This window comes from Centroberyx gerrardi, chromosome 16 (assembly GCF_048128805.1).
Source record: "Centroberyx gerrardi isolate f3 chromosome 16, fCenGer3.hap1.cur.20231027, whole genome shotgun sequence".
NCBI classification, from domain to species: domain Eukaryota; kingdom Metazoa; phylum Chordata; class Actinopteri; order Beryciformes; family Berycidae; genus Centroberyx; species Centroberyx gerrardi.
Genome location: NC_136012.1, coordinates 12976015 through 12988298, shown reverse-complemented (window position 1 = coordinate 12988298; position 12284 = coordinate 12976015). Strand labels below are relative to the sequence as shown.

General features: G+C 38.6%; 1 protein-coding gene and 1 long non-coding RNA gene across 5 annotated transcripts in view; one reads left to right on the top strand and one right to left on the bottom strand.

Annotated features, from left to right (window-relative positions):
* atrx (ATRX chromatin remodeler) overlaps positions 1 to 3250 on the bottom strand; it is a 30116-nt gene extending 26866 nt beyond the window's left edge. The window contains exons 1-7 of one of the 4 annotated variants that reach the window (XM_071916952.2): positions 3075 to 3250; positions 1347 to 1408; positions 1027 to 1076; positions 778 to 899; positions 598 to 678; positions 294 to 403; positions 74 to 141 (exon numbers count right to left, since the gene is read on the bottom strand). In XM_071916952.2, coding sequence (XP_071773053.1) covers positions 74 to 141; positions 294 to 403; positions 598 to 678; positions 778 to 899; positions 1027 to 1076; positions 1347 to 1403 — 488 coding nt within the window. In that variant the 5' untranslated portion in view covers positions 1404 to 1408; positions 3075 to 3250. Of the gene's footprint in view, positions 1 to 73; positions 142 to 293; positions 404 to 597; positions 679 to 777; positions 900 to 1026; positions 1077 to 1346; positions 1409 to 2385; positions 2422 to 3074 lie in introns of those variants that run through there. The other 3 variants (XM_071916954.2, XM_071916953.2, XM_071916955.2) reach the window with 3 other exon arrangements.
* A 5537-nt stretch (positions 3251 to 8787) lies between these two features.
* Positions 8788 to 9799, top strand: LOC144542470 (uncharacterized). Its single transcript, XR_013507273.1, has 4 exons — positions 8788 to 8969; positions 9081 to 9131; positions 9347 to 9454; positions 9684 to 9799. It is a non-coding gene; the product is annotated as an uncharacterized LOC144542470 (long non-coding RNA).
* The last annotated feature ends 2485 nt before the right edge of the window (positions 9800 to 12284 follow it).

The following is a 12284-nucleotide window of genomic DNA, read 5'->3' as shown; positions in this document are numbered from 1 at the left end:
CTAGCTCACATTATCAAGGAAGCCAGTAGTTTTAGAGGGAATTGTTGGTCAGTTCCCACGTAAAATTTCATACCTGCACTGCTCATCCATTCCATCTGAATCTCTGCTTATGTCATCACTTGTGTAATACCTGTAGCACGACTAGAGACAGGGGAAATTAAATGAAGCATTAATATAGCAAAAATGGAAAACAGAATAATTGAATAATGTTAATGTGTCATTTCATTAATTGACTTCATCGTAATTGCCATAGAAACTACTTGTTATGCAGGCAATACATAGGAAAATCCTACCTTGCAAATAAGCACTTTGAGCACAGGATGCTCATACACTGAGTTGCGCTGAAATTGGTTTACTTGCTGTCCACAAGCAGTGCAGTTTACCTTCTTCTGCAGGGTATCATCTGTGATAATGGACAGAGAGAAACAAACCAATAAGTGTCACGTGCTGACTTTCACTTTGTTCTCACTGACTAAATTAGTCATTACTTTGATATGTATTACTTCGACTATATTAAAATTCTATGCATTATGGTTTTGAACACCTACATGCCAAACAGAATACATGTTCAGTTCCCAAATAATGAAATAAAATTACCTGCGCATTTGTGTTTGAAATCCACTCGCAGCTTCATAGCGCCTTTATTTTCATTCCCAGCTGGCCTCATCACTAATGTGCCTGGAGACAAAAACAACACAAAAGTCTCCCAAAATAAGCATCCTATTCAACATCAACAGAATCTTGATCAAAACCACCGGGTCCCCTCACAGTTCATACCTTTAGACAAGCTGTCCACGTTACCTTCTGAAGGATTGTCAGAACTGGCACCTTCATTTTCACTCCCCTCTGAGGTGTCTGATTCATTCAATCCAGTGTGCTTAGCTACAGCAGCAGGCTTCCTAAAATGTGTTAGAACAATGTTTTAGTGTCTTGTTAAGCTGCATCTGAGAGTATGGGGACCTCTTCGAAGAACACACGAATGCAAAGAAAACATTTACAGCTGCATCTAAGAAAATTACACCTCACCTCTTAGTACGAGAAGAGGAGGGCTTCATAGTTTCTGTTGAGCTACCAGGCTGAGGAAAGAAAAGTTATTTGAGTAACATGAAAATGTATCCAAACGACACAAAATCTCCTATAGAAAAAAACTGACTAAGTCTTCAATGCTTCAATCAAGTATATCCCACAACAGCAACAGGTTCACACTTAGAGAAAAATAGCAATGTGAGAGATGACTGTCAAAATCAGTAAAATAGGTGGCTTCAAGGTGTTTTTTTTAACAGTAAGGTCAATGTATAAAGCTGTAAAGTCAACATACATTTGGCTGCCGAAGAGGCCACACTCACCTCCTCTGCTATTTCTGCCATTTGGTCTAGGTTTGATTCAGAAGAAGCCGTACTCATTTTACCTAGGAAGAAATTCCAAGATTTGTATCATGTCGGGCATCATAATAAATTAAAATGTTGCACTATGTTTTATCTGAATCACAGAATCTGAAGCCTGTAACAAAGGCCCATCTACCAAGCAGGAGCAAAAACTTACAATTCATGATGTCCCATGGAAAAATGTTTTTGCCTATGCAGTGTACTGTGTTTTTGCTGGCTAACTTCATGATGATTATCTCAATTAAAACAATGATTTTACAGGATTTACTACTACACTGAAGGACAAGCAAGAATTAAACACAGGTACCAACACATCAAAACACTAACTAGGCAAGTCGGGGAAATGGCATACCACAAATTTCAGTTTCTCTTATAGAATATTTCATCGGAACGTTTCATTTATCTCATCTGTGATTGTTTAAAAAATTGCACATAAGAATAAACAAAACACTGACTTTTGGCTTATACTGTGTGAACAATTTTTATGTATGAATAAAAACATGCAGAAGAATGTTAAAGTTAATATATGTTCCAGAAGACTTCTGTCCTTTACAGTAATAACAAATGCCCTCCAAGACAAAAGAGGGGGATATATTGAAAATGTGTTTCTTTGTTGTTGTCTTTTGTCCCAGTAGTCACTGGCCAGCTCACAGCTTACAAGGCACGTTTAAGATTTACATCGTTATTCCAAAAGAAATACACAAACACCGCAATATTTAAACACTGGGGAACAACATACATCAATATTACATTAGCGTTATTAACATTCATAGCTACGATTTACAGAGTATTTTATAAGTAAATTATTCGTATTTATTTTGGATACAATTCTTAGTTGAGAGGGCTGTGCCGCTGTTTATATTGACGTTTTGCGTCATCATAATGTGCTGATTAGATCGCTACAAGCTGTTGATCTATCAGCTCAGTCATGCCAACAGCAGGCAGGCCTATTATTATCAAACATCCTACCCGTCGCTTCAACAAGAAAGAGCCTACTCACATCAAAAGCAACACATGATTCTACATTTGCAGCTAGGTAAGTGCTTGCTTGTCCTTTCACTCGAACAACGCAGGGTTCCCATGTTTTGACATAACGCTAACTACTGGCTACGTCAAGTTCAAGTTGGCTAACGTTAGCAGCTTTAGCTGCCGCCCTCGCTGCAGAACTTCTGGTTTCCGACGTCTCACGTTGCCCTAGCAACCTTGCAATCTCGGCGGTGCATGCATGGTCCAATGCATAGGCATGCACCGAAAAATGCATGTACAGGCCTTTCCCTCCCTCTGACGATGCCATGGCATAAGCCAGCGAGCTAACTGCGGGCTGGCACTGACTAGCAACATCCAAGCTAGCAGAGCAACACTTACCATTCACTGATAGCTAACAGTTACATTAGCTTTCCGATCATTTCGGAAACCGGCGATTTTGCTTGTCAGTTGCTAACCACGTAATTGCATTTTACACAACAATGCATCTCACAACTAGCTTGATACATTACCAAATATTACAATACGCAGATGCACATCTGAATCTGCGGGTTGAGGAAATACAATTTGCCGGCTGCGCAGCTATACTCAGCTAACCGAGGTAACTAGCAGTCACTCATGGCCAGGTTAGCCGCTAGCTAACTTAGCACAGTGATCAATGCAAAATTGGCTTGTCTAAACAAACAGCTTGGGTGCTGTTCATACCTGCTTTTCTCAGTCGTCATTTCTTGATTGATAGAGACACGTATAAATTGTGGTACGGTCGACCCAATGCAATTCGATTTTCAAATTTTCGATGGCACGGAAACAAGAAAAAACATTGAATATTGAAACAACTCCGGTCAGGGGAGACAAAGCAAGGGGACCATCTTGCCGGATGGCTGTGGACGCAGTAAAATGGCGCATCAAGCCCAAATCCTATGCGCAATCCTATTGGTTGACCGCTTCGGACATTGTTGCATTCTGAGTGGCTCGTGCTGTGTGGAGCTTATTGATTCGTCTAGATCGAGAGGGAACTGGATTCTTTGCAAATACGTTGGTGGGAAGTAAAAGGCACTGTATTTTTGATTCATTCATTTATTTATGTAGAAACAGGCGCTCTCGCCGATGTTGTTGCCCCTGTCTTCCCCGTGTGAGTCGGAGCTCCCCAGACTCAAAACGCTAACGGCCGTTATGTCAGGGCAACAGTTAGGCATCTGCAGGTTCCGTGGGATAATTATCGTTGCAAAGCAGAACACAAAGCCGATGAAATTATTGACTGTGCTGTATGGTTTGGAAGAGGAAATCGTTTGCCCCATTCTCTACTATGGTCTCAAAATATTAATAACATGTCACAGGTGCTCTCTGTGGAGATGTGGCACTACTATGTGAACTCAGTTAAGACGGGGCAGTTTAACTCACGTGTTTATTTGATTTTTAGAGACTGACAAAACAAAATAAAGGCTATTTGTAGCATTTCTCTTTCTGGCCACTAGCTATGCCTCTTGAAATGAACTGTTGCTGCACATATAGAAGTTACAAACATTACCTGAGGAGGGGGCTCTTCCTCAACTGTTGTCTTGTGGTGCAGCTACACTACACAAGTATACCGAAATGGCATTGAGTTAAAGTGTTGCATTTTCACCTAATGTGGAGATCTGTAAGAGTTTTGGGGTTATTGTATAATAAAGTCTGTCCAATGTGCATACCAGATACATTAATAACAGAAAAATGCAAATTTATTAACTCCTATCAAGGTGAGCAGGACAGGACCCACATGTCAAAATGATGGCATTGTCCTAAAAATCCTAAAAATATGTCTCGCTTTTGGAAAACTCAAAGTATTGTCTAAGTTTGGCTTGTATTACTGAATACTTTCCTGTTGTTTTTCTCACCACCATTCACTGATGCAATCATCAGCCTTGTTCAGTAACTACTTAATAAACCTATCTGCCTATGACTCCTCCAAGTGTGTAATCATATATCCAAGACAGTCCACCTTCCTATGTTGCTATTTTAGGAAACTCCTTTCTCAAAATGTCTTCAGTATTTTTGGATTTATTTTATTTGAATAAAAAAAAAACACACAATAACTGGATTCTTGTGGGGTTTTTTTAAGAGGGAACTTGTCTTAAAAACAAAATTACCAACTGGTCATGGAACAGTAAACTTGAATCATAGTCATTTGGAGTAAAACTGAAGCTGACTTAGTAATAAATGCAATTCATATTTCCAAGTGGTATACCTGTGACAGTGGCAGGAATATGTCTGTCAGTCACATTTTTCTCCACCTTATCTGCTGTGTGTGGGATATAGCTTGACTCAAAAAAAAAATATATATATATATATCTCCTTTAGCCTCTGCCTACTCTTGTCACTTTCCTTGGTGTATATACCAATATGTGTGAATAAAGCATTTCGGTTGCACAATATTTTAATACAATGGTAAATGATGGCCCAGCCTATTTAAGAAAATGATTTAGTTTTCTTGCAAAACGTGAATTATAAAAATACACTTTAGAAAATTGGGAATATGTACAGTATCAGACAGTTTTTCTTTATGCCTTCTAGGGGTGTAAATCACAAGTTTCATCAGGATACGATATTATATCGATTCTTTGGACAACGATACAATATTTGCTGATATCACAAAGTCTGCCACGATACGATTTCGATTCGATTCAATTCAGGGGCCTGCGATCAATATGAGACGATATCATATGCTCATTTAACACAATCAGTTACATTTATATCAACTCACAAAAAGCAACTAAAATATGATTTGACAATTTTATTTCGGAGCTCTTCCAGACATTTAAATGAAAAACAATCTATTCTTTTTAATAAAAATAGACCTCCTGTTGTTCACTATAAAGTGCCACATTTCTCATGTTGAAGTGCAAATGTTTTTTATCAGTTAATTTAAAGAGCCCTTGATGACCTTTCAATTATGAACATAAACCATGCACATCTATGCTTCATCACCTTGGATTTACAAGGTTCTATCTGTGTGCTCAGTGGTTTAGAGATAATGGGCCTCATTCACGAAACTTTTCTTAAATTGTTCTTACTTTTGTTCTTAAGAAACATGCCTACGCAAAACCAACGTGGGATTCATGAAGCATGCGCAGAGTCTCGATTTTTGCGTATTCCAGGTGTATCTGATGATGAATGCCACTTGTTCCTTAATTGGATGCGCGTGCCTGTTGATGCTGATTAGCAGGTAGACGCCCTGGCAACTCCATAAAAGGTCTGCTGTCTTAAGGGTCGTGCGCAAATGGAAAGCATTACTGGAGTAGTGGAGAATGGCAAACAGACCCAAGAAGAAAAATTCAAACTCTGAAATACAAGTGTTGTATTCGGGAGTGAGAGAAAAAAATATATATACTTTTTAAAAGTGTAAGCGGTGGAGTGACAGCAACTGAGAAAGAAAACATGGAAAGAAATTACTGATGCTGTCAATGCTGCAACATCAGAAACACACACCTTGAATTAAATTAAAAAGAAACCGTTTGACTTACAGTTAGAATCTAAAAAGCGAGGGTGATAGTCTAACTCCAAATAGATGCAGTTTATTAGCTCCAGGCGGACGGCAGGGCGCTGCCAAAATGTTTGGGGAAATAATATGGAGACTGTGCTGTCAGGTGTCCAGTCATCAGTGGAGTTGGACACTGGTTTAATTCAAGCAGCATCTCCATCTGATGGTAAGCTCAGACTTAAGGCTTTATAATAATATTGCTGGTTTTGACTGTAGCTCTTGACAGGAGCTTTCTTCCTGCGGTGTCCAAACTCATCACAGCCTTCCAGCTCAGTATGCTGCGCTCTGTGGCGGAGCGAGTGCAGGTATGATAATTATATGATCTCTGCTGAGGGGTCTGAAGGTTTATCAGGTGTGTCATTAGCAATGTGGTCAAGGCATAACCTCTATCACCTAGAGACAAACTAGTTAGTCTTGAGACTCTGGTTAATTTAACTTCCATTCAGTCCTAAATGCGCCGTGCGTCTCCAGCAGCACCTGCTCAAGACGCACGACACCCTGCTGTTCTGCAGCACCAACGAGTCGTGGATCCCTCCTGGACAGCTGGAAACCACATGTAGGAGGTTTAGGTTGGCGTCACAAATTAATTGAATGTTTATGGTGTGTTATTGTTTGCGATTTAAATAGGAGACGGTGGAGACGGTTTGGAGACGGTGCTTTGATGTGCACAGTCTATTGCTCCTGTGGTAAGATAAGATAGAACTTTATTGATCAATACATAATAATATAATATGATAATATATATACGATACTAATTAATCACTTTAATCATTCATGTTTCCAATTGAATAGAATTGCCTATGAATTTGTTCATATCGGCCTAGCTTTGTTAATATGGTTATTATCACCAGGCTTACAAATGGCCTGAAACACATTTGGTGTTGATATGAGGTCTGGGACTGCTTTAATAGATTTCCCTTAAAGAATAAGGCATTTTAAGCAGAAACCACTTCATGCTTAATGCCCCACGCATGTTTCCAAACACACGTAGATTTTGATCGTACCAAAGAACAAATTCAGGTAAGAAAAAAAATGATGAATGCCGAAATGTTCGTGGAAACGTTCGTAAGTACACTTTAAGATCAAATCTGATCGTACGCACGTTTCGTGAATGAGGCCCATTGAGCTTTAAAATTTTCACATCCTATAAAAGAAAACTGAAAGAACTTTAAGTTCCCATTTTTATACATTAAAGCAGGATTTTTGTGTAAACCATCACTCATATTTAGAGTCTCAAACAATATATTTTTAACAGTTAGAACTTAGTAATAACCAAGGTCACCACTTAACCTATACTTTTAAGTGCAAATGCAGTACAGTCTTCCTGCATCATAGCTATCCACTACACCTTGGGATATACATTTTTCTTAACCAAATCAAAATAAGAAATTTCAGTTGTTAGAACAAAGCAAATGTAAACAATTCCACATGTTCTTAGTGCATATTGTACAAGTAAAATACTTTAACAAAGTCCTTTGCATGTAATCATCATCAGTAGTTTGATGACAGCTCATTGGCTTGTATCATAGCTTACTATGGGATCTCTACAACAGTCAAGTATGTCCTTCAGTGTTCTTCTTTGAGGGGTTTTTCTTAAAAAAAAACCCGACTGATAAGACATGTTCAGGAGACAAAACGCTGCGTTCTGAACGGTCACAGTTACATAGGCTTCTGTTGTACATGACGTCCATCCATCTGTAGTGATAGCGACTCGTTCTGCGTTCATTAACCCACGTTTAACCTCACCTTTAACTTGATTGTACAGACTCGGTATGCAAATTTCACTTAAGTGCTGTCTCGATGGGATTGCATATTTCGGCTCCAGAGTATGCAGTAGCTCACGAAAACCGTCGTTCTAGACAACACTGTAAGGCCTCATGTCTTTGCAAATGAAATATGAAATGACAGCTGTGATACTCATCGCTGTTTTAGAGTTATAGTTCAGTTTTTGCGGAAAAAAGCTGGTCAAGGCTGGTGAGCAGGCATCTGACACGTTAACGCTAGCGCTAGCACGGGGGCAATGCCGTGTTTATTCTTTAGGTGCCCAGCCAGGTTCGTCGTGTTTCCTGAGTATTTTATCTCGTAATGGCATTTTTGCATATAGTATGCGCTTTGTCCGTTGACCCGTCTTTTCTCCGAAATCCAAAATATTTCCACTCCGCTGATTTATTCCTGAGAGGGGAGTAAATATCCTCATTGTCTCTTTTTCTTGGCTGCTTGCCATTATCTACCTGGCGCTAGCCGCTAGCATCGTTTGAATGTTGAGGAAGGAGGTGCGCTTGGACGGAAATTGTGACACAGACGTGCCATGGGAATTTCAAAATAAAGGCGTATCTTAAAGATGATGATTATGTATCGATGTTTTCACTTTGCATCGATGATATTGGATCGTTGATCATTGAATCGATCTGATCGATGGATCGTTACACCCCTAATGCCTTCATCATGAAATCACATAAGATTAGTCTTTCATTAGATGGTAAGTAATGTCATTGCCATACTCCTCCATCTCCCGTCCGTCCTTCCTCGTCCTTACACATATCAGATGAAGTGTGTTCAGTGAGGTTTGACACTCTGTAAGAATAAGACCAGCACTTCTTGGTGAAGGTTTTACTGACTCAGATCACAGTGATTAAGAGGTAGTTGCTTGGTAATAGATAAAGAAGGAGGTTACACACTAAGTGTAATTTTTGGTTGTCAAACAGATAAAGACATCAACTTTCCGTTTGATACCTGCTGATTGCAGGTCCTTCCTGGTCCTTATTAGGCTTTCGGAACATAGATTGACTCTGACGTGTATGCAATATGTCTTCAGGATGTCAGCGATCTGAGTGTCAGCATTTGGTGACAGTATAAGTAGCAAGTGTTTGAGTTTGGAAGTTATTCAACTTTCCACCTCAACCTGACAGTGTTTGCCCACATTGTACTTCAAAGCCATGAAGACTGTTTGTATCTTCTGTCTTGCATTTATGATGCTGTGTGAGATGCTCTACGCAAAATCAATTACATCAACTCCAGCTGATGAAAAGTCAGTGACAGTGTGGCTGAAAGAAATCAGAGAAGAAGGAAGGAAGAAATATGCGGTAAGACAAGTATAAAACTATATTTGAGTTTCTTTTTTGGATAAATGTAAATGCTCTTACATTACTAACGTGCCAAATGCTTTATATAATGACATTCTGATCTTGTCATAGGAACTGGTGGGCATAAATGTGCCATTGATAATGGAGAATGGCACCATGAAGGTATGTTAGAAACATTTAAAAACGTATTGTTCTTATCCTAGCCATGTAATGTTCTTTTTTCAGACATTGTATCTGCAATTTCCAGACTTTTCTTGGGGCTTGCAGAGTCTTCATAACAGCAATATGTAGCAGGTGTACATTTGCAATATAGAGCTTTGCTGCTGCCTTTTGTCTAATTCTGTCCTAACACCACTATTGTGTCTTTCTCATCTCAGGATAAACCCTTCTGTTTGGCTGAGATGAGTTTGAGAAACATTAGCAATGTGACTGAAGGAATCACTGATTGGAAAATCACCAGAGTCTTGGCACAGTACAACAAAGCGGTAAGGAGGAATGACTATTATTCGACAGGCTGGTCAGTCCATTATGAAATCTGACTTCATACACAAAATTTCAAATACCTGGCTATGACTTTAAACCACCTTTGTGCCAACCAGGAATGTCAAGCTTATGCTCCTGGGTGTCCATCTTGTTCCAAAACATTTTAGTTCTACCTGTTCAGCAAGATCCTTGTGCACTTAAATTTCAAATGCTAAAATTATTTTGTTTCAGAAAAACAATACCAACTGCAGCAATGATAACAACACGGAACCTGTACTGGAGTTGCTGGAAGCCATTGCTCAACGTGCTAACGATATACTTGAGTACCCTGAGTGACCCACGACTACATGTATCAACACTTAAGTTATCCTTATTTATTGTAATGTACTATACTATTTATGTACTTATATAACTTATTTTTGTAGTATTTATATTTATAAAATCAATAAATTATGACTTGACAGTGGTTTGTCGTGTTCATGGAAGTATTCCCATAATGCAGTATCATCAGCAGTCCTTCCACACCATTCACATAAGGTGCAACTGTTCAGTCACCCCATAACTGTTCTATTTTACATCACAGGACAAGACTATTTATCATGTTTTTTTGTTTTGTTTTTGTCAATTACTGTATGGTTTTACACATTCAACAGTAGGAAATGCAAATAGAAATAAGCTGTTTGCAGTAATTACATGTCATCATAGCCTCAGCGGATGAACTTTTCTAAGAACTAGCAAGTTCAGATTTGCAGAAATTATTATGAACCTTTGAAAGCATCAATATACATTTAGGAAGATCATTGATTTAATAGTGAAATGCATAGAAGAAAATGGCACAAAGCATGTGAGATAAAACATGTAAAATAATTTAATAAATTAAGTATCTGGGGGCTTGATGAATGTAAACATTTCACATACATTATGATACAAAATAAAGTTACTTTGCCTCCACTACACTACACCATAAAGATGAAATTAGCTCCACAAATAGAAAAAAACAACTTGTACTAGTGCGTTATACTAAGGCATATGTATTGTATATCTCAATATAATAGGAAGTGTCCAGACATTTGAGACAGATGTAAAAAATAAAAAGATGACTTGCTTAGTGTATAATGGGCAAATGGCACTAACGTAGAGCAGGATGGCATGCATGTCCTATGCTTTTGACCTAAAGAAAATGAAGTATAAAGCACACATTGAGTTCCATACTTGAAATACTCAACATTGGGGAAAATGAACTGCAGTCTCGGAAGAAGTCTTTCCCCCGTAAATGCTCTCTCTCTTCTCGATCCCCCCCGCTCCCCCAAATAAGAGTCAATTTTGTGTCTCTCTTCAAGTTAATGTTTTCTCTGGCTTGACAGGGAGGAAATATTAAGACTACAGCTTGTGCTCAGAGTAGAATTGTCTGCTTTATCTTCAAGTGCAAATGCACCCTAAATTCGAATTCACATTGTCATAAGGCATTCATATGATCGTGGAAGACATAACCAAATAATCGTAATATGAAATCTCTTTAAAGGAAGTTAAGATCCGGTCTGTGATGCTATCACAAAACACTGGTGATGTGAAGTACCCAGGACACATTTCAGATGATTTCAGTTTCTAGTTTGAAAGTCCATAAAGTCAGCTTCCAATATCCTGTCAATTTTGTGGCTTCTAGTTTTCAGAGAGTTGGTCATGTTCACAAATATGGACCTTGCAGTCAAAAATCATTGCAATAACAAGTGAATTCTGTTTAAGGTGGATTTCCCCCTTAATGCTAGAGGTGCTTACTAACAAGAGTCCAATTTCAAGCAACGCTTGTTGCCACGCATATGTGTTAAAAGGCAACATTAAGATGTTGGCCTAAATACTACCATGGGTGCTCCCTGAACAACCTCTCCTTCACATTTAAAACCTTGTCGGCTATACAGTGTATTCAGATAATCTTTTAAATAACGTTCAACAATAAAATCTTCAGACTCGACTAATGACTCTTTTCCTAAGGTAACATGTAGTTGCAGTGAGAAAGATGCTCTCCTCTAAGCTGCTTTCACTGCAGAAGGGATTCGATCACGGCCTCTGGCTTTGCAGATCTTTTCCTGTGTGGAGTAGCCTAGATGATAAGCATTATTCATTCATTCGTTTATTCGTTTATTCGGATCCCCATTAGCTGCCACTAACGTAGCAGCTACTCTTCCTGGGGTCCACACACAACAAAACATAACATATATAACAAGACATATAACACATGTAACAAGTCTCAATAAAAACATATTCAAGAAATAAAAAGAAATAAAAAACAAAAAATCACAACACATCAAATTGCATTCCATCGTGGTTGATCAGGTCGGTTAATTAACATTAGGGTTATTGTTAATAGTAGTTTTTTAAAAGTTGCCTTGCTGGGTGCTTCAATGATCATAGTTGGTAACTTGTTCCACATTGTGATGGATATACATTACAGAACTACACACTGCATCTGTTCTCTGGGTTTTGGTTTAACTAGATAACCCCTAGTAGCCTGCCTGGTAGTGTGACTATGTTGTTCTCTCACATAATTTATTTGTGAGTACAGACAAATTGGTTGTTTACTATAACCGATATTCCAAAAGAAATTCCTCTACCCATTTTCTTAACAATATTTTCAATATGTTTCTCCCATGATAGCTGCCCATTGAGTGTGATACCAAGCAAATTTGCCTTTTGAACCTGTTCAATATCCGAGCCTTTGAGTGATAGGCACAGCTGATTATCATTATTAGTGGCATGTTTGGCCCTGAACATCATACTTTTGTTTTTTGCTACGTTCAAAACAAGTCTATTCTCACATATCCAGTCAAGTAATAG